General features: G+C 43.0%; 1 protein-coding gene across 3 annotated transcripts; it reads left to right on the forward strand.

Moving 5' to 3' along the window:
• The first annotated feature begins 8233 nt into the window (after positions 1-8233).
• PGPEP1 (pyroglutamyl-peptidase I) lies at positions 8234-22265 on the forward strand. 3 transcript variants are annotated; one of them, XM_026067157.1, is made up of 4 exons: positions 8234-8311; positions 8852-9084; positions 9443-9979; positions 21776-22265. In XM_026067157.1, the coding sequence occupies exons 2-3, from the start codon at positions 8879-8881 to the stop codon at positions 9633-9635; spliced, it is 399 nt and encodes a 132-aa protein (XP_025922942.1). In that variant the 5' UTR covers positions 8234-8311; positions 8852-8878; the 3' UTR covers positions 9636-9979; positions 21776-22265. The 3 variants fall into 3 exon arrangements, with proteins under 3 accessions (XP_025922942.1, XP_025922939.1, XP_025922940.1); XM_026067154.1 differs by lacking the exon at positions 21776-22265 and adding an exon at positions 12862-15970 and having other exon boundaries at positions 9443-12036; XM_026067155.1 differs by lacking the exon at positions 21776-22265 and adding an exon at positions 12862-15970.
• The last annotated feature ends 968 nt before the right edge of the window (positions 22266-23233 follow it).

The raw sequence follows: 23233 nt of genomic DNA on the forward strand, positions 1-23233 counted from the left end.
CTGCTTTGAAACAGGCCCAGCCACTGCAAAGCCGTGACTCTGGAGGAACAATTATCACAAAGACGTGGGATTATTCAGAGCTCCGGGGGGGGGGGGGGGGATCCCCCTCTTCTTCCCTCCCTAATCCTCCTGGAGCTCTTGCTCGCTGGGGAAGGAAGGGGTCTGGTTCTGTCAAGGAGCAGAAAAATGAGAGTGCAGAGGAGGATTTACGGGCTGACCGACGCGTCCTGGGCCGCTGAGGTGTTGAAGGCGAAACTGTTATCAAAATAACATAGGTAGCGCAGCAGAAGTGCYTTGGGGAAGAATAAGTGAGGGAATGAAAGGCCCTCACATAGGAGGCGAGAGCCTGTCAGACGCTTTTCCCAAGGGTACAAAGGAAGGCCGGCTTGATTTGTGGGGAAGGCAGTTCTGTGACAAATGGGGAACTCGAGGAAACTATTCAGYGCTCCCTGCGCAGCTGAAGTTGAGGCCGTTTGAATAGCGAGCGCGGGGGCAGGGGAAGTGGCGAGGGGTTCGTTGCTGTTGATGCACTGGAGTGATTTTAATTGGAGGCAAGTGTCTTTACAGAAAGCAGTTGCACGGAGCTAAGAAGCAGGTGGCAAATTCTGGCTTTTCCAAACTGGTATATATTGCTAAGTGGCTGCACTTAGCAGTGACTAAACAGAAAACTTTTGTCAGGAAATACTCTGCTTCTTGCAGCATTTCTTCTCTCTCCTTTTTTTTCTGGTTTCATAGGAAATCTGTTTCTAAAATTTAGCAGCTATCTTGTCAGCTCTACCCATATTTACTATTTGCTAATCTGTCAGAGATGTCACGCTAAATTCCTTTTTAAAATTGRCAGTGGTGTTGTGTTCCCTTTCAGTTATGAATATGTGCTCACTGAGGATAAGTATTATTTATGTGCAATTTCTTTTTTAGAACTGTTTAAGGAGATAATCCCATAAAGATCTCTGCAGCTGGTTTACTGCTAATGAGCCTTGGAGGGCTCTATTGTGGATGCAGAACTCCTGGGCATGCTCAGTTGAGTTTGATGCTACCCAACAAAGTTGCTTATCTTCTGTAAAAGACGTAACACAAGGGATCTATATAGAAGATGAGTCAGAAGAGCAACAGCCCACTGTTGTATTTGTGCCAKTTCACATTTGGCTTCAGAATAGGAGGGTTACATTACGTGTTTGGGCACCTGTAGAATTTCAGCCTTCCAGTGTTCTTCCTTTGTAGTTGAAATTGTTAAAAAGAGATACTCATTTTGTGTTTTTTCTTTTTATAAGACAATTATAATTTCTTTAGGAATGAGGCGTAGAGGGTTGGGACTATTTGTTTCCAGAAAGTTGTTTAGTACATCACTGACTTGTGGAAGCATCTGCAAAGTCATTTGATTATTAGCCTTGTTAGTCTGTGCTGCAGTTGTAGATTATCTTAATTATACTGGAGGTTTGCCCGTACAGAAAAACACACCTACGTTCTGATCTTGTGGAAAACTTCAGAAGATTAATTTTGAGCAGATATTGGCATTGGTTAAATTGTAAGAGTTCCTTCAAAATGGAGTTCCTGTTGAGCTCATGCTGTGCAAATTCTTTATGTGTCTATGTGCAATATAACCTCAGACTTAGCTTACTGTTGATAGCAAATAGAATGTTTCCATTAATGTGTCATATAATATTTGTAGTCCCTCTCAAATCCTTTCACAAGTTAGACGAAATTTATGTCTTCTAATTGCATTAGGCTCATAGCGAAACTCGTGACATTTTAAATTAAAGCATATTGACATCGCACCCAGATAAATTGCCTAACCTTTGTGTGCTTGCTCAGGAAAAGATGTTATGGATTACTAGTTAACTCTAAGTTATTCATTAGGAAATTCAGACGTGGCGAGTATTTTTATAAGGCTATCATACCTTTGCTGCTTAGTATAGATGAGTTGTCAGCAACGTTCTGTTTATTTCCTCTTAAAACATAACCAATCCTAATACAGATCTTGATGAAGACCTTCCAAGTAGAGAAGAAATTTTCAAGATAGACTTGTCCACGCTTGTGGAAGCATCTGTTGTGGACTGTACCAGTCAGGAATGGAAAATCCAATAATGATTGTCGTTCTGTGACATCAGTCAACTTACCTGTTAATAACAAGTTTTTCTAACCTGGTCAGGAGGGAAAAAAATATGCTTCCCCAGTGTTCCCCAGTGGGAAAAAAGAGTTTCTTTTGAGGCAAGCTACTGTTTTCTTCCACAATAAAAGGTATATACTTCAAACATTTTTGTGAAGGTCTCTTATTTAGTACTTAGCTGGAAAATAAATAAGAATTGCGAATTATAAGAAGTGGCTTGTCTTTTAGAATGTATAAAACAGGCAAGTGCAAACCACTTTGCAACTTACAGTCAAACCTATAAGAATGACTTTGTCACTGTGAATTTTTACTTCTGTTTCAGGGTTTGGTCCATTTGGAGAACATGCTGTTAATGCCAGTTGGATTGCAGTTCAGGTAACAAAGCTTAATTTTTGGCAGGTTAAAACAGAGACCCCTCCTGATAATGTACCCTTATGGATTTTAGTTTGCAACTCTATTATAACTTGTCTTCCCAGTTTATCACCCGAGACCAGCTCACTCCAGATATCTAGATGGAGAGATGGATAATGTTTATTCACTTCTTAGAAAGCAATCCTTTAACTAGTAGAATTTAATGAGATTTGAGTTAATATAGCTAAGGCAAGTAAAGAATTCATAGGTTAACTCCCTAGATTTGAAAGATGTCAAATGTGAGGGAGGGCTGGAATGCTTCATGACTTAATATTCTGTAGAGAATCAAAACCAAATAAACTTATAAGATTTTTTATGTTTTTCTCTCAACTCTGGCTTGAATCTGGGCAAGTTGGTTAACCTTTAAGCCTGACTTCAGTAATGAGACTTATACGTGGCAATCTTGTGGAGTCGAGCGCGCTGCAGAGTAGTCCGATTTGGGTCTGATTTCAGGACCCTGACTCCAAAGCAAGTAGCTACCACTGCCCCCTTTCCCTTCTCTCCCCTTTGTGGCAACCTGCTGTCAGTGGTGGGCTGCGGCAGGTGAAGCAGGAGGCATGTGGGTGATGGAGCAGTAKCTTGCTCCAGAGCCAGCTTCGTCTCTCGTTTGAGAAGGCAGCAGGCGAGTGTTGCTTGACCGACTCCAGCTCATGGAGTTGGACCTTGCTTGAGATGCACTGTGAGAAGTGCTTGCAAAGCATCGTTGCTTGAGCAGATCGTGCGCGCTTGAACAAATCAAGTTTATGCCGCTTGTAGCTGCATATCTGCACGACCGCATTCATCTGTGTGATATACCTTATTGGGATATATTCACAGATGAGACAAGAAGAAATCAAACTCTAGCTAGATGCCCTGCTAAACTAAGGAATTAAGGATGCTTTGTAGTGTGCTATAAAAACATTGGCTTGGGACAGTGCTGCCACATTATTCCGCTTCTTCCTTATTTGTCACTTCTGGATGTGGTTTATGACAAAACTACTGGGAATTCAAGGGTACCTTTTAGTACAGTTACCCAGGGAATTAAATCTATTTTTCTCCCCAACACATCTCTCTTCCCTTCAGAGCTCTGAGATTAATATCTTCTTCAGAATGCTTTTAAATTAAATCACAACTATAATCAATTACAGTCAACTAATGTCCAGATGTCTAATGTGCTGGCTGGTACAAAAAGACTAAACCTTTGGCTCCATGAGCCTTTTGGAGCTGAATATATTTTAGTTAAGATTTGCTTAGCCTAAGTTTTGGGAAAAATGCAAGCTGTGGATATGAAAAAAAAAATCTGCCTATGCTGTTAAAATTTAGTAGTGAGGCTAATTGATTTGGTTTGTTCTTACTCATGTCAGGTCAGTTACTGTAAACAAGCTACTTTCTTTCTAGAGAAGATACAAGAAAGAGTGTTGTGCTTCTGGGAAAGAAAGAGTAGTGGGTGTCCTGATGTTGCATACAAGAACAAGCCTAATATATAATTTGTAAAAAGAGAAATTGCATATCATTCCTTCAGCCCAGCAGCTCGAGGCACTGATGCCTGCTCAGCTGTGTTGCTGATAGATGAAGCAATCATGTGAATTTTAAATTCATCTTATGGGCTTGGGGGTGTTTTGAAAATATAAAACTACAACTGGTGTTGCGTGCCTTGCTGTGTTAGATCTGGTCTTCCTCTGAGTCCTATTTAATAGCTTATGTTAGAATCTAGCTGAAAACATAAACTTTCAGGCAGTGTGGAGGATTTGCCTTTCCTTACTCTGTCTCAGCCTTGAGAGGCCCAGACAAAAAGGAACAGCATGTCTTTGAGCACATGCAAGTTGGGCATTGTGCAAGTTTCAGACAGGGGACTTCATGGAGCTGAGTGGACACAAAGGCGTGTCTGAGTTTCTGAATCCCAGACAGTGTGATCTGCATTTTAATAGAAGAAAAATCAATTAAACAATCTTTGTAAATCCTTCCTAGCTTTAGGGCTAAGCTAGTTCTGGTTTACTACATCTTATATTATCCTGCATCCTGAGGTTAAAATTCTCTGCTTTTCTTTCTGGTCCTTTTTTTGGTGTTATATGGCTTCCTAAATCAACCACAAATATGATGTGTCTTTTTCCTCTGACTGCAGTGAATTTCTAGTACAGTTACTTGTTTTTTGAAAAGTGATTTTTTTTTTTTACATGTGGTTGACATGTAGAGTATCTTAAATACTGTAATATTTATGTAATATGTAATTTAGGTAATACTGTTGCTGTAGCATTCTAATAATGCTAAGATTAAATGTTTGGAGATTTTTATGCATGGGAGAGATATAGCCTGTAAATTCAGAGGGAAGAAAAACTTGTTTCCATTTTCTTTCCTTTTCTTTTTTGAGGCCTACAATAAAAATATTATTCTGTGTATTATAAAATGTGGGGTTTCTGTCCTGTATTTTAGATTTCGTAATATTGYGCTTGAGGATGTTTTTCAGTTGCGGTTTTTGCTTGGGAAGAGACCTTTCTTTAAAGAAGTTATTAAAATTGGCGTTCTGATTCGTACGTTTTCTGGGCTGCCTGGCGCGCCGGAGGCAGCGCTCCGGGCTGAGCSGCGCAGGTCAGTGCAGACACAGGTGTGCCCTGTGGAGTGTGAAGCTAATTGGCTCCTGCGTTCATCCCATCGAAGTGTTTCTGGCTGAGCTGGAGGACGAGGGGAGAGGTCAGAGTGCGTTTTGACATTACTAAGGACAATTGCTGTCAGGGTGTCTAGACAGACCTGATAAGGATATTAAAGGCTCACAAAGAAGCCCATTGTTGAGGGGTCAGGGAATCGGTCAAACACGTTCGTTTTTCTATATTTGTCAGGTATACAAGGCTGTAGATAATAAGTTGTCTGGGGGCCAGAGTACATCTTTATTATTGAATGGAAGTGCATGTTCACTGTGTTTGGTTAAAAGAAAGCTGTGAATTTGTAAAACTACATTTAGTGCGTCTGCATTTGGAGAACATAGTTGTCATTGAAATGGTCTGGCTCAGAGTTAAGGCCTGAGGTTTCTGGCTTACTGTGGCGAGCGTGCAGTTGGTAAAACTTTTAACTATCAAATTCCTCTTCAGCAGCTGTTTCGCGCTCTTTAGAGAAGCAATGATGAATTCCTACCCATTAACATTCTGGATTTTTTCTGAAAAGACTAACTAGTATTTAAATACTCTAATTTGTAAACTACTTATTTTACTAATGCAGCACATAAACTAGCTAGCATTTTGAAGGCGGGTTTGTGTAAAGAAGATGTGATGAAACATCACTTAGCATCCATCTCTAGTAATGAATGTCTGTGTGTGCCAGACACTAATCAATACAGCAAGCCTTTAATATCAGACTTGCCCTCAGAGCCAGAGCAAGTGATTTATCATTGTTGTTGCTCATATCTGCTGGTCCGTGAAAGTCTTTCTCTTGTCTTTTCTGCGTGTTTTAGTTATCTTAAATCTTGTTACAGATTACATAGACCTGTCTCTGTGTGTCCATACAGTTTGAAGTTGTTTTTTTCTCTCAGAACTCTAGTAAAGAAACGACTCATGCTGATAACTACACAAAAAAGAAAAAAACAGTACTAAAATAATGCCCACAGTTAGATTAGAATATAGAGGAAGTATGATTGTAATGGAAGAGTCCAGAAAACTTGAATCTTCTCTTCTCCTCTCCTGAACTTTAAACTGTCTTTAGTTTAAAAGAATTTTAAACCTAGTTAAAAATAAGATTTGAAACAGAGTAAGCTTCACTGAAAATAGCTAATCTGCACTTCTTAACCTGAAGTTGCAAGTATAATCTCTGTTCACAGGAAAATAAAGCGCARGAGTTGCATAAAAGTGGAGCTCTTGGCTCTGATCACAGAATCAGAACCTGGAATGGAGCTAATTTAATAATTCAAGAATATTTTAAAATGTCCTTTGATAGTTCAGTGGCTTTTAACTTTGCTGGTTTTATTTCAGACCCAGGAAAACAATTGTAGTGGTTTYTGGATGTGTGAGTTTCAGGTTATTTTCTTGCTGTGCCTGCAGCTCCTTTGCTGTTAATGCAAGTAATCATTCTGAGCTTCTGGCACGAGTAGAATTGCATTTTTCAACTGACATGTATCTCAGAGGAGAAAAGCACAGGAAGAGAAGCTTGTGCTGTGTATCAACTTGTGAAAAGCTAGAGCTGGTATTTCTAACTAAAATACCGGCTTAGCAATAGAGATGCAAGAGCAGACTTACTTCCGTCTTCAAAGAGGAGAATGTAGTTGCTGCTTCTTTCCAGAAGGGGCAAAGGTATAGGAGGATTCTAACTAAGGTTGTTGGCTTTAATGCCATTTACAGTCATTTATCAGCCTTGAAAAGCAGCTGTAAAGTTTTTCAAAGTGTCAGAATTGCTGTTCTGATTAGAGAAAAACTTGATGTAAGGTAGATGCCATTGGAACTCATTAAGCATGATAGCCGAAATCACTCACGCCACTTGAAAAGCGCCTCCCAGTGTAGACTTGCACAAGGTTCCTAAACAAACAACATAGGTTTGGAGCTCAGCTGATGATTTAGTTTAAGAATTTTTTTCAGAGGCTTCAGACCATGTGGGTATATCCTTTCCTACAGTTTTTGAAAGTTTGGGTTTGATAGGTCTGGAAAGTTTCCCTTCTGATGAAGTCCTATTCTGGGCTAGACTGTTAAAGTCTGAAGTGCCAAATGAGCAAGCATCTAACTGAAACTTTGTTGGTGAGACTGGAGTATATCAAAATGAGGACCAAAAAAGAGCAAAGGAGAAAAGAAAAATGGTCAAATTAGTTTGTTTGACAACGCACCCTAAGGCAGATTTACCACTAGTATTGCATTCTGTAACTAAGCAGTGAGCAATCTACGGTTTTACCCTTTCCTATAAAATATAGTTATGTCACCGTTCAAGCTGGAAGATGTTCAAGACCATATGCTGTATTTAGAGAGAACTTTCAGCGCATGTTGGAAGGAAACAGTATTCTTTCCTGTCAGGTATTTTGGAAAAAAAGATCTTTCTTTTTCCCTCCCTCTTTCCTTGTTCTAAGGAAGTCTTTGCAAGGTATTTAACTGATACTTTATGTTTTACAGGGTTTAAAGGAAATCGCCTAAGTTTGTTGCCCAGATAGGTGGGATAGTTTCAGGGCATAACTTTAGTCAACATTACAGAAGAAGAAATAGTTCACTGCATGARTTGAATCACTGAAATGGTAAAAGTTAATGTTGCAAAGTTAAGTACARTGTGTTAGATGGTATAGGTAAGGCTAGCAAAGGAAGCCCCTTTTCTATTTTGGAAATAGGCTGTTTTGTATCTCTGATTTTGCCAAAATAAAAGTAAAAACAAATATGTTGCAGAGGGTGTGCCAATGTTGCTTCTGTTTTTCTTATGAGGAATGTTTGTTAATATTTGTAGAGAATCATAGACAATCTGCCTGGTAGTACTGTTAACTAGAGGTGAGAGTTGTTATTTGTTTATGTGGAAACAAACATGAAAACTTGCTCTTCAATCCAGCAATCCTGAGAGATAACAAACTAGACTATGAATATAATTCTCCCAATTCTACTTTCTCTATATATCATTTAGTTAACCTGCAATGTAAGCTTGTACTAGTCCCCCACAGCAGCCTCACTCTGCCCTTAAACCTTTCAGAAGTATATCCTCTGCTGAGTTTGTCTGATCATCTGGAGTTTTATTTCCTTATGTTCTTAGGAACTGGAGAAGCTAGGACTGCGAGATGATGTGGATCTGCATGTGTATGAAATCCCAGTTGAATATCAGACCGTGCAAAGACTAATTCCTGCATTATGGAAAAAGCACAGTCCACAAGTGAGTGAGTAGAGTGAGGAGGAGAAAAGACAAAACAAATGATTGAAATCTGGCATTCTTACAGTAATGAGCATAATGTGAAGTCACATTTTTCATTTATGTTTAGAATTGTAGTCCCTCACTAGATGTTTTCTTCTTTTGTTGTGAGAACATTTGAATTTGTAGAATTTTATAGCTCAAAATAGAGGTCTCCCATTAATGGCAGCAACTGTTGTGAAGAGGCTGCTGTAAAGGGTTGTCTAGGCAGCTCACAGCTAGTTAATCTGTGCCACTGTGGCTGTTCCACCAGTGGGCTTTGTTGTGATTGTGCCAACATTCATCTTGCCATAAGTAAATTAAAACTTAGCCTGGGGAGGGAGCGAAATCAGCAGGATTGTTCTGTACTGAACACACGAGTTCATTGATAAAATGACTTGTTACTGTGGCATTCATGTAAGAATTCATGCAACAACTGCATCAGTATTTTACTGGGAATAGTGGGCTGTTGATTCTCCACCATTTTTATTTTGGTTCATCTAACTTGTTTCTTTTCTCTTGTAGCTGGTGGTTCATGTAGGTGTTTCGGGTATGGCGACAACTGTAACTCTGGAGAAGTGTGGCCATAACGTAGGTTATAAAGGCTTAGACAACTGCCGCTTCTGCCCAGGCTCTCAGTGTTGCGTAGAAGGTGGCCCAGAATGCATCGATTCAATTATTGACATGGACACAGTTTGCAAGAGAGTCTCAGCACTGGAGCTGGATGTCACTGTCACTATATCTAAGGATGCGGGCAGGTATGGGATGATAGTGATCAATGGGGAAAATAGGCTCATGCTGCAGAGCATGTTCTTTTCATGCTCAACTCACTGAGGCCTATGCGATTCATACGCTTTTCGCTTCCAATGAGGCCAGCAATTCCACCCGTTCTTCTGCGGTCATACAGTCATGAGGGAAAGGAGAGATTCTTATGTTTCGTAGTCCTAGATTAGATTAAAGCAATTTCACAAACTCACGATACCTGGCTTGTATTCCACATTTTATTGCAGGATGTTGATGCAATGCTGAATGATAAGAATACAGTTCATCCTGTCAGGCAGTTTGCACACTGTATTTGTCACGTGTTGCTAAATAAGTTTTATTTTTATATTTCAGATACCTTTGTGACTTCACTTACTATACTTCCTTGTACCAGAGCCGTGGGAGGTCTGCTTTTGTTCATGTGCCTCCACTGGGAAAACCATATACTGCAGAACAGCTGGGTCGGGCACTACAGGCTATAATAGAAGAAATGCTTGATGTTTTGGAGCATTCTGAAGAAAAAATCAATTGTCAGCATGAACACTGAAACTGGGCACAAGCTGTCTTAGTATTGCACTTCCAAAATTTTCCCTGCTACGGAAGTACTGGGGAAGACAGTCTGTCTGAAACGTACAGAACAAGAATTGGAGACTTCAAAAATGAAAATTCCACTTCTAGAAATTGACATTTTTTGTCAAATATGTGCATTTCAGCCTAGGCAACAAAGGATTCAAAATCTCTTCTTTTAAACACCTGCAACTACTCATTCCTGAAGTGGCTGAAGTATGTGTGCTGTGCTTTATCCAGAGCTTATCTGTCAGTCAAGTGACAGCTACTGACCAGTCTAATACAGCACAGATGGAAAGTTTCACATCAGGACTTGGCATTCAGGTGCGGGGAATTGATAAAACCATCTTCTAATGACTAGCTCTTAAGTTGAAAGGTTTGCTTTCATTTTGTTTTGATTTTCCTCTTTGGCCCAAATTATAGGTCATAATGTAAAAGTATAACTGAAAATAGTTGGAACGGTGTGGGTTTATCCGTTGTAAAACAGTACTTGTTGGAGACAGGGAGTCTTCTAAATTGCTTTGCTAAAATTGAAAAATATTTTAGGCACTGATTTCTCACACACACACCCCCCTCAATCTCCGAATATTAGTAGGGCTCTCTGTGATGTACTGGTTAACTGGTAGCTGCAAATAGGAGGGATGTGTTTTGGGTTCCTTTTGTTGTGAAGCAGGAGATAGCTTTTTGTACACAGTATGAACCTAACTTGCGCCAAATACTTCCAGATGTCTTTTTTATTATGCTCTTGATGCCACCTTCCTCACTCAAATCAACCATATACCTCCTGTACAAAACACATTGTTTCATATGTGTATAAAGCAAATCATTAGCGGTTAAATAGCTTTGCTAAAGGCCACTTTCTCTGCAGGAGATCTTTATCCTAGACACATGGTGCTAGCTGTTATTTTTAAGGTGAAGGTTGAGTAATTTATAACTTCCTTAGTTATAAATTTTCATTCTCGTTAGAGGTTAGATGAAGAGTAATGTTTAACTTAAATTCTAAGTTGCCACCTTGATTTATTATAGGCATAAATATGCTAACATGGGGATTCAAAGATATTCTGCCAAATCAAATACTCTAAAATCTTAAACCTATTCCCACTGTCTGTAAACCAGAGACAGTTTTTGAAAACTAGGAGTTTTGCCTAGAATGAGTAGTCCAGGCTGTTTATTAGTGCCCCCCCCCCCAATGGGAGGGTGGGAAGCGCTGCTTCTTGTGTGGACTTTCCAAGTAATTCATTTGGGAAAACGTATATACAGGTTCTGAGCAGGACTTTAAAAGTTATTTACGCTAGGAGTATCGTTTGGTTCCAAATTACAAGACTCCAGTGAAAGAAAGAGGATGCCATAGTGGGAACAGAAATAAAATTGGTAATTGAAGACCAGGATGTCTCATTAAGGAGTCACTTAAATGTGAAGGTCTGTGCTTTGATTCTAATACTTTTACAAATATATATATATATATATTAAAAAAACCCAACATTTTGAAACTTCTTAGAATATCATTATTTTAATTTTTCTAATTATGGATGATTCTGCTACAGTATCTCTCAGTGAGAGCTGCTATTAACTTGCTGTTTTCCAGTAGAAGTTTAGCGAAGAAGAAAATATCACTTCTCCTTGTAACTCTTGAGAGAGGATGCAGACTTCTGCAGTTGTGATAACTTTGCTAAGGGAAACTGTGTGTGAAGATGTTTGGATATACTTCTGGCTTACCAAGCAAAATACTACTGTACTTTCTATCAAAAGAATTTGCCTTCAAAGTAAATATTCTCTTTTGCATTCAAATACAAAGTAGCACTTGTCAGATTGTCAGCAGGCAGGCAGACTTTCTGATTAGTAATTTATTATATTTAATGTTTTGTTTAAATATTGGTGATTTGACACATTTTTGCAAATAGTTAAGGTACTTATCTTCTTGTAGGTTTATTCCTTTATCTGGTAAGAAGTTTTTATCATCAGTGTATCTTAGCTGCTAAACTTTTTAAAAAGAAATAATTCATGTATTCTGCTAAGTTCAGCAATTGATTTAAGTAATTTTCAGTAATGCTATTTAATTTACGTGTGATATTTCTAGTTGTGAGTAAAATGGGAGTGGAACATCAACAGCTTAGTGAGGTGAGAAAGCGACCACAGAATCGAGGTGCTGTAAGGCTGGCGGTAGGAAGGGCTGGTTGCGCTAGCAGAGCAAAGCGCACGGACGCTGCGCTCCGAGAGTCACGGCAAGGTTCACCTGGCRGCTTGAGCGTTGGGGTCGTCTGCAGAAGCCGTACTGCCCTCTTCGGGCAAGTGCCTTCTGCCGTGTGCTCCCTGGCTGCTGGTCACCCCCACGTCGAGGAGAGAAAGTTTGAGGCAGATCGCTGTCTTGTGCTCCATTACTGGTAAATGTCTCTAGTTCTAAATGAGGTGCGCTGTATTTATGGGTGTTTATCTGTGGAATGTTTTATGCTTCCTTTGAGTATAAGCGGTCAGCCTTGGAGAGCTCCCTAGCGTGGATGCTGCACCGGACTCGGTGGAATTCACTTGAGGCACTAAGGGATGGTACGGGGTGTGCCTGAGGAAGAAAATCGCCAAATTTGTCAGCAGGGAAGGTAGAAAGCGGCATCTGCGTGGGGAGAACCGCTTTCCAAATTAATTTATTCAGCCTGTGGAATTTTTCCTATTCAGCACCTATAGCTGTTCTTTCCAGAAGATCTTTGCTCCTGTCTCCCATTCAAAGGAAAAATATGAGTTGATTTCAGTGACTTCTGTTTGTCTCAGAACTGCAGTAGTTGACCTTCTACATGCCAGTGTTAAAATTCTCATTTTCAGAAATATGTTGCTTTGAGCATCATTTTAAACTGTGCATTTCCTCATAATCTGTTTTTGTGACGCTTCCATGTGATCAGTTTGTTAGACAACGTTATTTATTTTATAATCTGAGAATTAGTCATCATTAGTCATCAGAGTTTGTATTTGTAAAGGGTGTCTTGGTGGTAGAGAAATTTTGTATAGTGAAACTTTTAAAAATGGCATTAAACTAATTTTATTTAATCTCAACCTAAATTAAATACTTTTGTTTTTTAAAAGTTTTTTTGTTAAATTCATTAATTCATAATGTCTTTCCTATAGCTGCATATTTTCATTGGAAATATGACATAAAAATGATGCAGAGCTTCAAAGAGCTGATGTTTTGTGTAATGCTTGCTATCTGCTTTCTCTTCCAGATCGTCAATAAATAGAATTTGCTAATTTGCACTGAATGGGAGACCTGTTGCCAACTACAAAAATTTTCGTACTAGTGAGTAAGTGTAGGAAGTTCAGGTTTAGTGTTTATTGCTGTGCCTGCAATTTATAAAGTGCAAACACTGATAATGCTGTAGAATCCTGTGACTGCAAACTTGGGTCTGATAATACACTTCCCTGAGAAATGGGTGTGAGAATATTTTGCGTGGAAGAGAGAATTAGGGAGGCTCCACTGTATCGGGTCTGATGTCATTTTACATACTTGCCAACAGCTTGGAGCAGGGATTGGCTAATGGGTGGGTGAAGTTTGGTGATGACAATTTAATTGTTTCAGTTATTAAATGCTGCAGAGGATTTTGAGGAACTCCAGATGCTCATAAACTCCTTCATAAACTGTTGACTATGATGTCAGGAGATACTTCCTTTGAGTTAAGACATGGTAATCTACTTTATGAAACACAGCAAAAAGATAGAAAAAATCCTGTGAGCTTGAAAGCTTCTTTACCTTAAGACTAGTGGGGCTATGACTGACCATTGTACAGAAACTATCTGCTTTTTGACAGCTTTTGGAAAGGGTGTCAAGATCTGTAAGATCGTGTGGAATAGTTCATGCTTATTTGGAGTATTTCCCAATCTGATTGCTTCCTCTTAAACATGGTAGTAGCGGGAAAGGATGAAAAGGTCATGAAGATGGTTAGAGGTATTGAGTGTGGTTGTGACATGAGGCTGCAGCCAAGAACTGTTTAGCTTAAAGGGTTTTTCAAGGAGGGAACTGACTGAGGATGTTCAAAAGTTTAGGACTTGAAAACTGACCAGTTGTTCTGCTTTCACCCTGATGGCGAGGGAAATGCAGAGGCAAGGTGTCTAGAGAAAATGTGAAAGAATTGCTGCTTCCCGTATCTCAGCTGTGGGGTTCACTGGTGACTCCTTGCAGAAATGGGGAAGGCGTTTGTCTGCACGCAGCGTCGCCTTTTAAAGCATTGCGGATTGTCACTATTGTGCTGAAGCACTGGGTAGGGCTGCTGCCCACAGCAGCAGAATTGACTTGCTGAACCAGCGCTCTGATCTAATATGTCACCTTATCTTTATCTCCTTAGGATTTGTACTGCAAGTACTGTGGTAAGTCAGGTAGGAAACCGTGCTATTTATTTGTATTTACTTATGTAGACAGTCTCACTTAGATGTAGCATTCAAACTTCAGCGTGTCTCTCTTATTGTTCTGCCAGTTGTGCAGGCAATATTTAACCTTTTAGTGCCTCAGTCAGCTGGCAAAAGGTGTTATTCCAGGCTACTGTCACTCAGTGGCATGCCTGGAATAAGAACCCAAGAGCTTCCAGGCCTGCAGACTTGCAAATGGACAGCACAGACTCCCAGTGTTGTTATATTTGTTAATGAAAGGTTTTTAAAAACTTACAGTCTACTGAAGTTTCTTTTAATACTTGAATAATCTTCATTCAATTGAGTGTGTAATTCATTGACCTTGCATGCAGGCTTTCTTATGAAATGTATAAAAGGAATTGCAGTAGGAAGAGCTTCCTAAAACCAAAAATGGGATAAATATGTAAATGAGTTGAATTGGTAATTCCCAACTAACACAAGAGCTAGCACTAGACTAAATCAGCTGTTACAATTTGACCATGTTATATCATGGTTTAACTAGTTGTGACTTGTGCATCTTTTTAACTTATAGTGTTTCTAACTCTCTAACCATGCAATTTATGCTCAGACACTRAGCTACTTCAAGAGTGAGTGATAGTGTTTGAAAACTGACTGGAAACCAATGTTTAAATGTAGAAAGTACAACTGTGTATTTTTTTAATTACGATTTTCAGAATTCATCCTGCAGTGCAGATATTAAAATTGTTAGCAATTGATYTGTATGCTTAGAACATACTTTCACAGAGTAACTTCACTCCTATTGTCTCCTTTACTTACTTTAATATGCTATCTAATAATATTTTAATGAAATTTCAGAGCTGCAAAGACTTGTTTTAAAACTTTATTTGTTGGCATGGATAAGATATCACTAGTTGATATCATAAGTACGCATCTCAACTAATGTAGATGGATTTGTTATTTTTGCACCAGAAACCCTAATGTTTTGCAGTATAAAATGCACTTTTTCTTAAAAACTTGTATTCCTGTCTGATTAGTGTCTTATGTGACTAAAGTGACAGTTTTGCCAAACCTGCAAAGTAGAAACAAAGCTGAGAATATTGTTAATTCTTCACCTTATTAACTGAAACCTGAGACCTGCCTCTGCTCAGTCTATTTTAAGACAAAATAGAGAACAAAATGCCTCCCAATAAATAGGAATTAGATATAGGAAATGAGACTATACACTGCCCTTAAATAAGTCTGTGCTACTTAAATACACGTTCAGGTTTTATATTGCACCAGCTTCTTGAATTGCAAATGTTTACTTCGATTGAACAGGGAGTGCCTTGTCCTGTGCTGGGCTCACTTTTGGAAAGCAGAGTGGCGGTGATGGGGACAGATGAGCCATTTGCACCTAAGGTGGGTGGAAAGACTGGGCTTTTATCACGGGGAGAAACTACTGAAATTACTCAGTGTCCCCTTTATCCAGTAGGCTCTTTAGAAACTGCACTGAATTGGGTTCTTGAGGTTTTGTGAAACACGTTCAGACCTGACAAAAGAAAAGCGGAATATTTGCTACTTACTTGTCATTGTTGGTTAGATTGGCCAAATTCTTTACGGTTATTCTGTCTGTTCTTTAAGGTTTTGTGTTTTGTTCAGACTCGGTTGTGCATGTTACAGCATCGCTCAGCCTTTTGGGTCCTCCTTTTGTTAATTGTGGTGAAATAAACAGTTGTCTGTTTGGGTATCTCAGGTGTTGCTAATCTCATGCTTATCAGGACTCTTGGAGCTACAATTATAAATCTGTTGGGGCTTCTGTTCTTCTCAGTGTGTTCTTGCAGTGCCTTGTAAAACCAAACAATCTAGTGTGTCACGAAAGGGCTGTGTAATAAAGAACCGTTAACATACTTTCAGCTTGCTATTGCTAGACTGGACTTTGTAACTGAAAATTTAAACTGATATTTCAAAGTAAATAAAAGAGTTTAACTCTGACTCGTGGTGTTCTTTAACAGTCTTCTGAAGGACTCACTTTTCAAGATGCCCTTTGTAGGGTTGTAATTTTCTAACACTGGGTTTTTAAATTACATATCAGCAATCATAGATGGAATAGATAACAATATATTCATCCTGTTCTTGTACCAACCCCTAAATACCTCCTACTGTTGGAGACAAGGTCCTAGGCTACATAGATCTCCTGTCTGATCCAGCGTGGCTCTTTCTGAATGGGAACAGATGCTATCTAGACTCAATTCTATTAGACTTCAGCTGCATATCCTGAATGTTCATGTCATTTTATTCAGAAGAGTATTTGGAAATTTTGCTGAATAATTCCAGCAGATAGTGGTGAAAAGATCTAATAAACCCACTTATACAGTTTTCACACCAAAAACGTCAATTCTACTCACATTTTTTTTTATTACCATTATTCATGAGGCAAAGACTTGACACAAGCTTTCCCTGACTCTTGGAGAGCTGTGTTTGGAGCTGCTTTCCTCCAGGGCTCGGAGTTGCCTCTATGTATCCCAAGCTGCATTTTTTTTAAACAAACAGAAAATAACTCCTGCCGCTTTGTTCTTGGATTAGGTATCTGCATGGACCAGCCTGCACAGCATACTCGTTAGTTCTGTCTTCCTGTAAGCCTCTCGGATCCACAGCGCCTGGAGTATAAATGTTCTGCACAGCGGTAAAGAGCGCGGCTGAATGTAATATTAGACTTCCTGTCCAGCATGTCACTTTGCAGCCATCTATTTAGAAGACAAAAAGGTTAATCAAATACTCTGTTAGGGTTCAAAGAGCTTCCCAAAACTTACTCACAGATACTAGTGTGCTGCAGGGTGGGAAAGGTAGTTACTTTGCTGTGAAAAGCATTGAAGTCTGATAAAACTTTGTGGCGTACCAATGCGACAAATGTGTGAGGTGCTGACACTTGCAGCTCATCTGGTTGACTTCTTCAGTTTTCTTTTTAGCCTGAATTTCATAGCCGTGTAATACAAAATCTGTGTTGCCCAGTGAACCCTAAATCTCTTCTCTCTTTTCCAGATCTGTCAGTTCTAGTAATAAAATGTTTCTGCTCTGTCTAGCCTTCACTGTTCTTGTGCTGGCTGAAACGGCAGCAGCAGGTCTCCCTGCAGAGCTTGAGAGCTGGGACTCGAGGGGGTCAGGCACGAAGACTTGTGGGTTCCGCTACGTAACGCAACAGAAAGCAGCAGAGGCTGTAGCGATTGTAAAGATGGCTTGATCTTCAGGCCAAAGATTCATTGCAAGCTTCCTAAAGCGATTGAGAAATGACGGTAATGAGTTTCCCAGTCAGATTTCTTATGTCACGCTCCTTCTCTGGAGGAAACCCCGCCTCAACGATCATGGGAGGATTAGCAACATGTTTGGAAACTTGCACCAGGCTGCAACCACCATCACGTGCTGTTTTCCTTGAGAGCGGGTCCTGAACCCGGGTGTTCTCACGATCTTCCCCGAGAACGTCCTCGTGAGTCGAGGCAAGCCGTGGCTTGCCTCTTCTTGCTGTATCGCCTCGGCTGTAGGCGGGCCATCACTCTCGCTCTTCTTCTCGGGGCGTGCTGTCACCCCTCTTGGGCTGAGGACAGGCAGAAGGTCGCTTCCAGGCTGCCTCCCCTTTCCTGCTGCCACTGGTGCTGACTGGGAGTGGGGAGAGCCAGCGTGGTGCCGGTACCACCAGATGGTGCTGCCATACAGCCGATGCCGGTCCCGGGTCCTCCGGGCCGGACTGCGCACAGCTTTCACCTTAGTGCAGGTCTGGGGGAGGCTGTCTGAAGGTTTGATTTGCTGTGTGTAGACCCGAGTAAATAGACTGGAACCGACTTGCATGGGTACAACAATTAGACCTTCCTCGAGAGCTCCAGCGTGATGCTATTGTGCCTTGCATGAGTTACTGCAGTCCTGTCTTTTGCCACCTCTAACACTACCAAGGTGAGGGGAAAGCAAGGCATCATCTGGTGAAGCAACATCATCAGAAACAGTGAGYGGAGACTGCACTAAACACGTTTGATTTCAGCCTTTACCCCTTGCCAGCTGCTTTGTGATCCACAGGCAGAGTAGGCTGGACACCTTCTTCATTACTGCTTCGCTATTGCAGAAGCTGCCCCTGCAGAGGTAAATCCCAGAGCCAGGCAGCCTTCCTACGGTCCTGTTTGCACCATGCAGGGAGCATGAGATAGCTCTAAGTGAGCACTAGCCCAAAAGCCGTGTGTGAGGACTTTGCTGTGCCCCCAACCTGGAGAGCTAAAGGTGGTTTGTGACTAGAGGGGGATCAGAAAAGAAAGCTTAAAGGTTCTTTTTCAGTCTCTGCTACAGACTTGTTTTGTGCCTGGGTGCTTCCTCTTGATCTTTGATCTGCTAGCTCCGATGGGGAACATCTATTCAAACTTCCTGGGCTGGTGTGACCAGCCCATTTAGCTTGTGAGCTTTTTCTTCAGAGACAGAACGTCTGAACTGTTCACTCACTTTTATTACCTAGCTGATGTCCAGCATGTGATGGGCTGCAGACAGCCTGGAACAAAGTCAGGCTGTACGAGTGTATGAGCAAATGCAGAGCTGGGACCGTGGAGATCCGAGACCTTCCTCAAACATGAGCCCTGGTGCGTGCTCCCCAGAGAGGGCATTGGCTCTCCTCTGAGCCAATCCCTAATTCTTCTATTGTGCGTGTGTTGAAATCACTCTCTTTTTTTATTTGCTTTATAAGGTGATAAGCTTTTCCTACAAGGTGTTGTTTCCAGAATGATGTCATACTGTTGAAATAGCTATTTGCTGACAAGGGCGTTTTGCAACCAGAACGCTCTGGAGCAAGAAATCCAAGCTTACAACGTTCATCAGCTAGGAAGCAGTGTGGATCGGGGTAGTGCATCCCACTTGGATTTCTTGGCTGCAGGCTCAGAGAGCCAGTAGGAGATCGCTTTGGTCGACTGGCTCCTAGTAGATCTTATCACATTTGCTTTCTTTCTTACAGCAGCTTTGTCTATCTGGGAGTCTATGCCCTCCCTCTTTTTTCCTCCCCTACTCCTCAAGTCCTCCAAACCGTTAGTAAATGAAGTGGGATTTTTGGACAGCATCCACCTGGCAGGCTGTGAGCCCTCCACACTTTCCCGGCTTGCAAATCAAAGCTGACCTTAAGCAAAGGTGATGGAGAACCCACCCTTTTTTACGGTGTCTGTGAAGGGCTCCCCAGGCTTCAATCAGAAAAATGCAGCTGTGGATCTGGTGCAGGAGAATGGCTGGAATTTCCTGCCTGCTCAGAGTCACAAGTTCGGAGCAGCCGTTGCCCTTGTTGCCTTTCTTGGAGGCACGTGAAGGCACATGCCTTGGGGGAGCGGAGTTTAGTCTGAAAACAAAAAGCTCTCACTGAATATAGCAGGCAGGTCCTACGTCAGGGTTCACTGCCTCTTGCACCATCGGCTCCTTAGATTGATGATGGACAGGCTCCTGAAGCAGCGGGGAAGAATTCCTGGTATGCGCTTCCTGCTCGAGGAGACAACGTTCCTGAGCTTGCCCTCATGGCAGGCAGTGCTCTGCCTTCGTATTCCCCACTGCTGCCTGTCCCTTAGCTCCTCAGTGTGGTATTTCAGCAACGCTTTTGTTTTGCAGTAAGTCATTGTCTGGCTCCRGCCTTTCAGGAGATATAAATGGACATTAACCATGTACCTGTACTACACACTTGAGTTTTCTCAGCTGGTTCCCAATTATCCAGTTGCAAATTGTAGAGTGCTTCCTATTTTCTGAACAGTGTCATGGATCAGGCCTTCTTGGGCTCAGTGGAAGTCTGTCGTTGGCTTGCTGGATGTTCCTTCTGTGCCTACATGCCGCTTCTTGGAGTGGTGGATCCTCTGGTCCTGGAGCAATGTTCTCTGTGTGCACAACCCTTCCCTAAGTCACGCGACTGGACTGTGCACTTAGGTGACTAATTTCCTCCTGACTGATGCAGAACATAGATGAGTGCCTGGGTTCAGACTGAAGCGAGCAGCACAAATTGGTTCCTCTCTGATCCTGAGGACCTGGAAGTGCTCAGAAAAAGCAGGGTGGACTGCAGAGGCAGAAGTCTTTCTGTGCCAGTGTTTGCTGTGGGTCTCTGTGGCACCGTACAGCATTGCCCTAACGGTGCTTGCTTGATTCCTTCACGAGTGACGGGCAGCACCCCGTGGCCTCCCCTTGCCCGGAGCAGGAGGTCATCCTGCAGCCATGTGTTTGCAAGCAGGCGCTCTTTGGTCTTCGTCACTGCTGGAGGCTCAAGGTGGGCTCCTGGTTGGCAAAGCTGTAGCCAGCTCCCAGATCTACCAGGGCTTGGCAGCCCATGTACGTGCCCTCCCCGCTGCCTGTCCCACGGCTCGGCAACGCAGCCCCCACGTAGGGCTGGCGACCGTCTTCCCCACGGCTGCCTGTGCTCTGTTTACTTCTCCTTTTGGTGTGTTTTTGTTAGGCCCATCTAGCTCTCCATCTGACAAGCGATTTTCCAGTGACCTATGATGACTTTATTTCTGGAGACCTCCACAAAAACTGGGCTTTATCTGAGAAAATCCAAACCTTGTCTGAAACCTGTCATTCACTGGAGTTCTCCATCTGACCAAGCAGCATAAATATTTATGTGATACCGGGGTGGTGCGATGGTGCTGAGCACACACCGGGCAGGTGCAGTACGCGGTCCCCGGCAGCAGGTGCAGGTGCACTTCTCAAGATAAAATACTAGATGTTACCATGTCCCGTCTGCTGAGTTCCCTCATCTATGGAGACTYGTGCAACGGCGCCCAGCTGACTTTGGGAGTCTCAAGCCTCCCGGGCTCAATGCACACTGTTCCAAGGGAGCGAAACATTCCTGAAAGCCCCGGACTGGGGATAACTGGCAGCTTTTGGAGATTCAGGTTGGGATGTGGAAGGGGTGTGAGTAGACTGGGAGCTGTGAAGGGTTTGGCACGTGTGTGGCGTGCTCGGAGCAGGAGGCTGCGCGAGCTGGAAGCGGCACAGCCCTGCTACGACCCGGCAGAGACGCAGCCCGGGAGTGAGGAACACATGGAGCGTTACGCCCGGTTTTGTCTGAGAGGGAACAGAGAACATTTCCTAGAAAGGTGGAGGKGGAAAATGAGAACTTCCACCACTGATTATCCACACTAGTCGTGTCCTAAGACTTTGGGCTGTTTGGACATGTTGGAGGGGTGAGATGCATTCCCTCTTCAAACAGAAAGAGAATCACAACATGGAAATGCTTTTTTTTTTTTAAAGCTGCTTCTCTCAACAAGCATCACTGACCTTGCCCAGGCTGAGCTCGCTGGCTGCTCTTCGTGCAGATGAYGATTTCAAGGCATTGCAGCATCTTTGTGTGTGTGGAAAGGGAAATACCATTTTGAAGCTGTAAAGCAGTGTGACCAGAGGACAGACCAAAGCCTTAATATCACCATTGCGTATTAATCCATCCGCCCTCGGAGTCAGTGCCAGGAAATATGCATGTTGCAAGCAGGGGACTTTCTTGCGCCTCAAGCATCGGTGTAAAGGAGTTCTTCTAGGCACTGACTGAGAGAACATGTCAAGCAAGATTTCTATTTTTGGTGACTGAATTTGAGTAATTTCCTGCACTGTATGGGCAAAGGAGTCTGGGAATTACAGTTAATCTTTGACAGTGAGTACAGTGAAGGCAGAAATGTCTTTTCCAAGTGGAACAGAAGTTTCATTTTTGGTGAATGCTGTAAACTTACAACAAAGGAAGAGAAATGTGATTCCTGCTGCAACAGGATAAAAGCTGTTTTCTGCTCACCTGATTTATCTTGTTTGTCTTTTATTTAGAAACGGCTAAAGGTCAAGAAAGATTCCACTGTGCAGATTCATCGTGACAGCAGTAAGCACTGGTGAAACATCAGCCGCAGCCCTCTGAACTCCCCCCACGGGCAATGGAGGAAAAGCCGTTGCTTCTGGTGCCTCTGTGTCCATTTCCGTACTTCTGGATAACACTCAAAAACATGTCCCAGGGCTTTCTGGATGTGGCATGAAACGGGGCAGAACAAACCTGCCTGGCTGGGGCTGCCACGGCTGTGGTCTTCCAAAGGATGAAACCCATGAACCGCCTTGGAGGCTGGCTGGGTCTCTCCCCTTCACCAAGGATTTTTCTTTCTTTTTTGCCCTAAAGCAGTAATATGTTTATCGAAGTGCTAAAGCTGCCTCTGGCAAACGGCTTCCTAGAGCCCAAGCCCTAAGGTTCACCTGGCGTTTCACGTGGCGGCAGCAGGCACGGGGAGCTGCACCGCGCTCCGCTTCTTTGGCGTGAATGCGCTGTATGACGGCGTTACCTGTCCTGTCCTCCACACCTCATTTGCGGTTTCCCTTCCCCGGGGGGCTCTGGCCTTTGCGGCGGCCCCTGAGCACCTTTTCGGAAGCCGGTTGCTCAATAACTGCAAGGAACCGGTTGGCTCAACGTTTGGAGGGAGGAACTTCCCCTCTTTCCGGTTGCAGTAGCAAACGCTATAAAGAGTAACTGGTGTTTCTGCAAAGGTGTGGGCCACGAGCAAGCGCTGGGAAGCTTCTCGCTTTTGCAGAAGCCAAAGCCCTCTGGAGCACCCCCGCTTCTGCTCAGCGCCTGCCGGCGGTCACCCAGCGCCCCGTGTCTGAGCGGGAGGGCAAGCCGCGGGCGAGAGCGGAGCGGGGAAGCCCCGGCGTCCCGGCTCGCTTCGGGCCGGGGGGAGCGAGGGCAGTGAAGGAGTCGTGGAGCCGCGGTGGCGGGGGCCGGTTTGGGGCCTGGCCCGTGCTCCGCCGGGCTTCGGTTGCTTCTCGGGTCCCTTTGCAAGCCCTGCTCTGGTTGGCTTAACAGATCAGTGACSGCAGTTGGCTTGCGCCTCGTGGGGAAGTAGCTAATATTCATGTTCCTCTTCTCATCGCTTTTGGTATTTAGTCTCAGCACGTGCAACGTGGTTTCTTTCTCCAGCGCAGGCTCTCCAGCGGCAGAGAGGTTTTGTGCACGAGGACGCGTGCAGGGTGGCAGCTCTCTGCAATAACATGGCACGGGCAGCGGTGGGGAAGGAGAAGGGTCAGCGATGGAGGTGTTTGCTCAGGCCGGTCCGCCCGGAAGCAAGTTTTGCAAAACGGGCTGGTGTGGCTTGCACCCGCTGCCACCCGCCGCAGACCCTACGGGAGCAGAGGCACCAGCCGCTGTGAGCTACCATGGACTTGACAGACTTTCTAGATGTCAGCAAGCATCCGCAATGTCCCCCGCTGCTGGGCTCTCTGCCGGACCATGTCTTACCCACAGGT

The sequence above is a fragment of the Apteryx rowi genome, unplaced genomic scaffold (genome assembly GCF_003343035.1).
Source record: "Apteryx rowi isolate R43461 unplaced genomic scaffold, aptRow1 scaffold_254, whole genome shotgun sequence".
Classification (NCBI taxonomy): domain Eukaryota; kingdom Metazoa; phylum Chordata; class Aves; order Apterygiformes; family Apterygidae; genus Apteryx; species Apteryx rowi.

What these genes read in the sequence shown, in the direction of transcription:
- PGPEP1 (XM_026067157.1), top strand. Translation starts at nt 8,879, where the DNA reads ATGGCGACAACTGTAACTCTGGAGAAGTGTGGCCATAACGTAGGTTAT. An exon ending in ATATCTAAGGATGCGGGCAG is followed by an intron (nt 9,085 to 9,442) that starts GTATGGGATGAT and finishes TTTATATTTCAG; the next exon opens with ATACCTTTGTGACTTCACTT.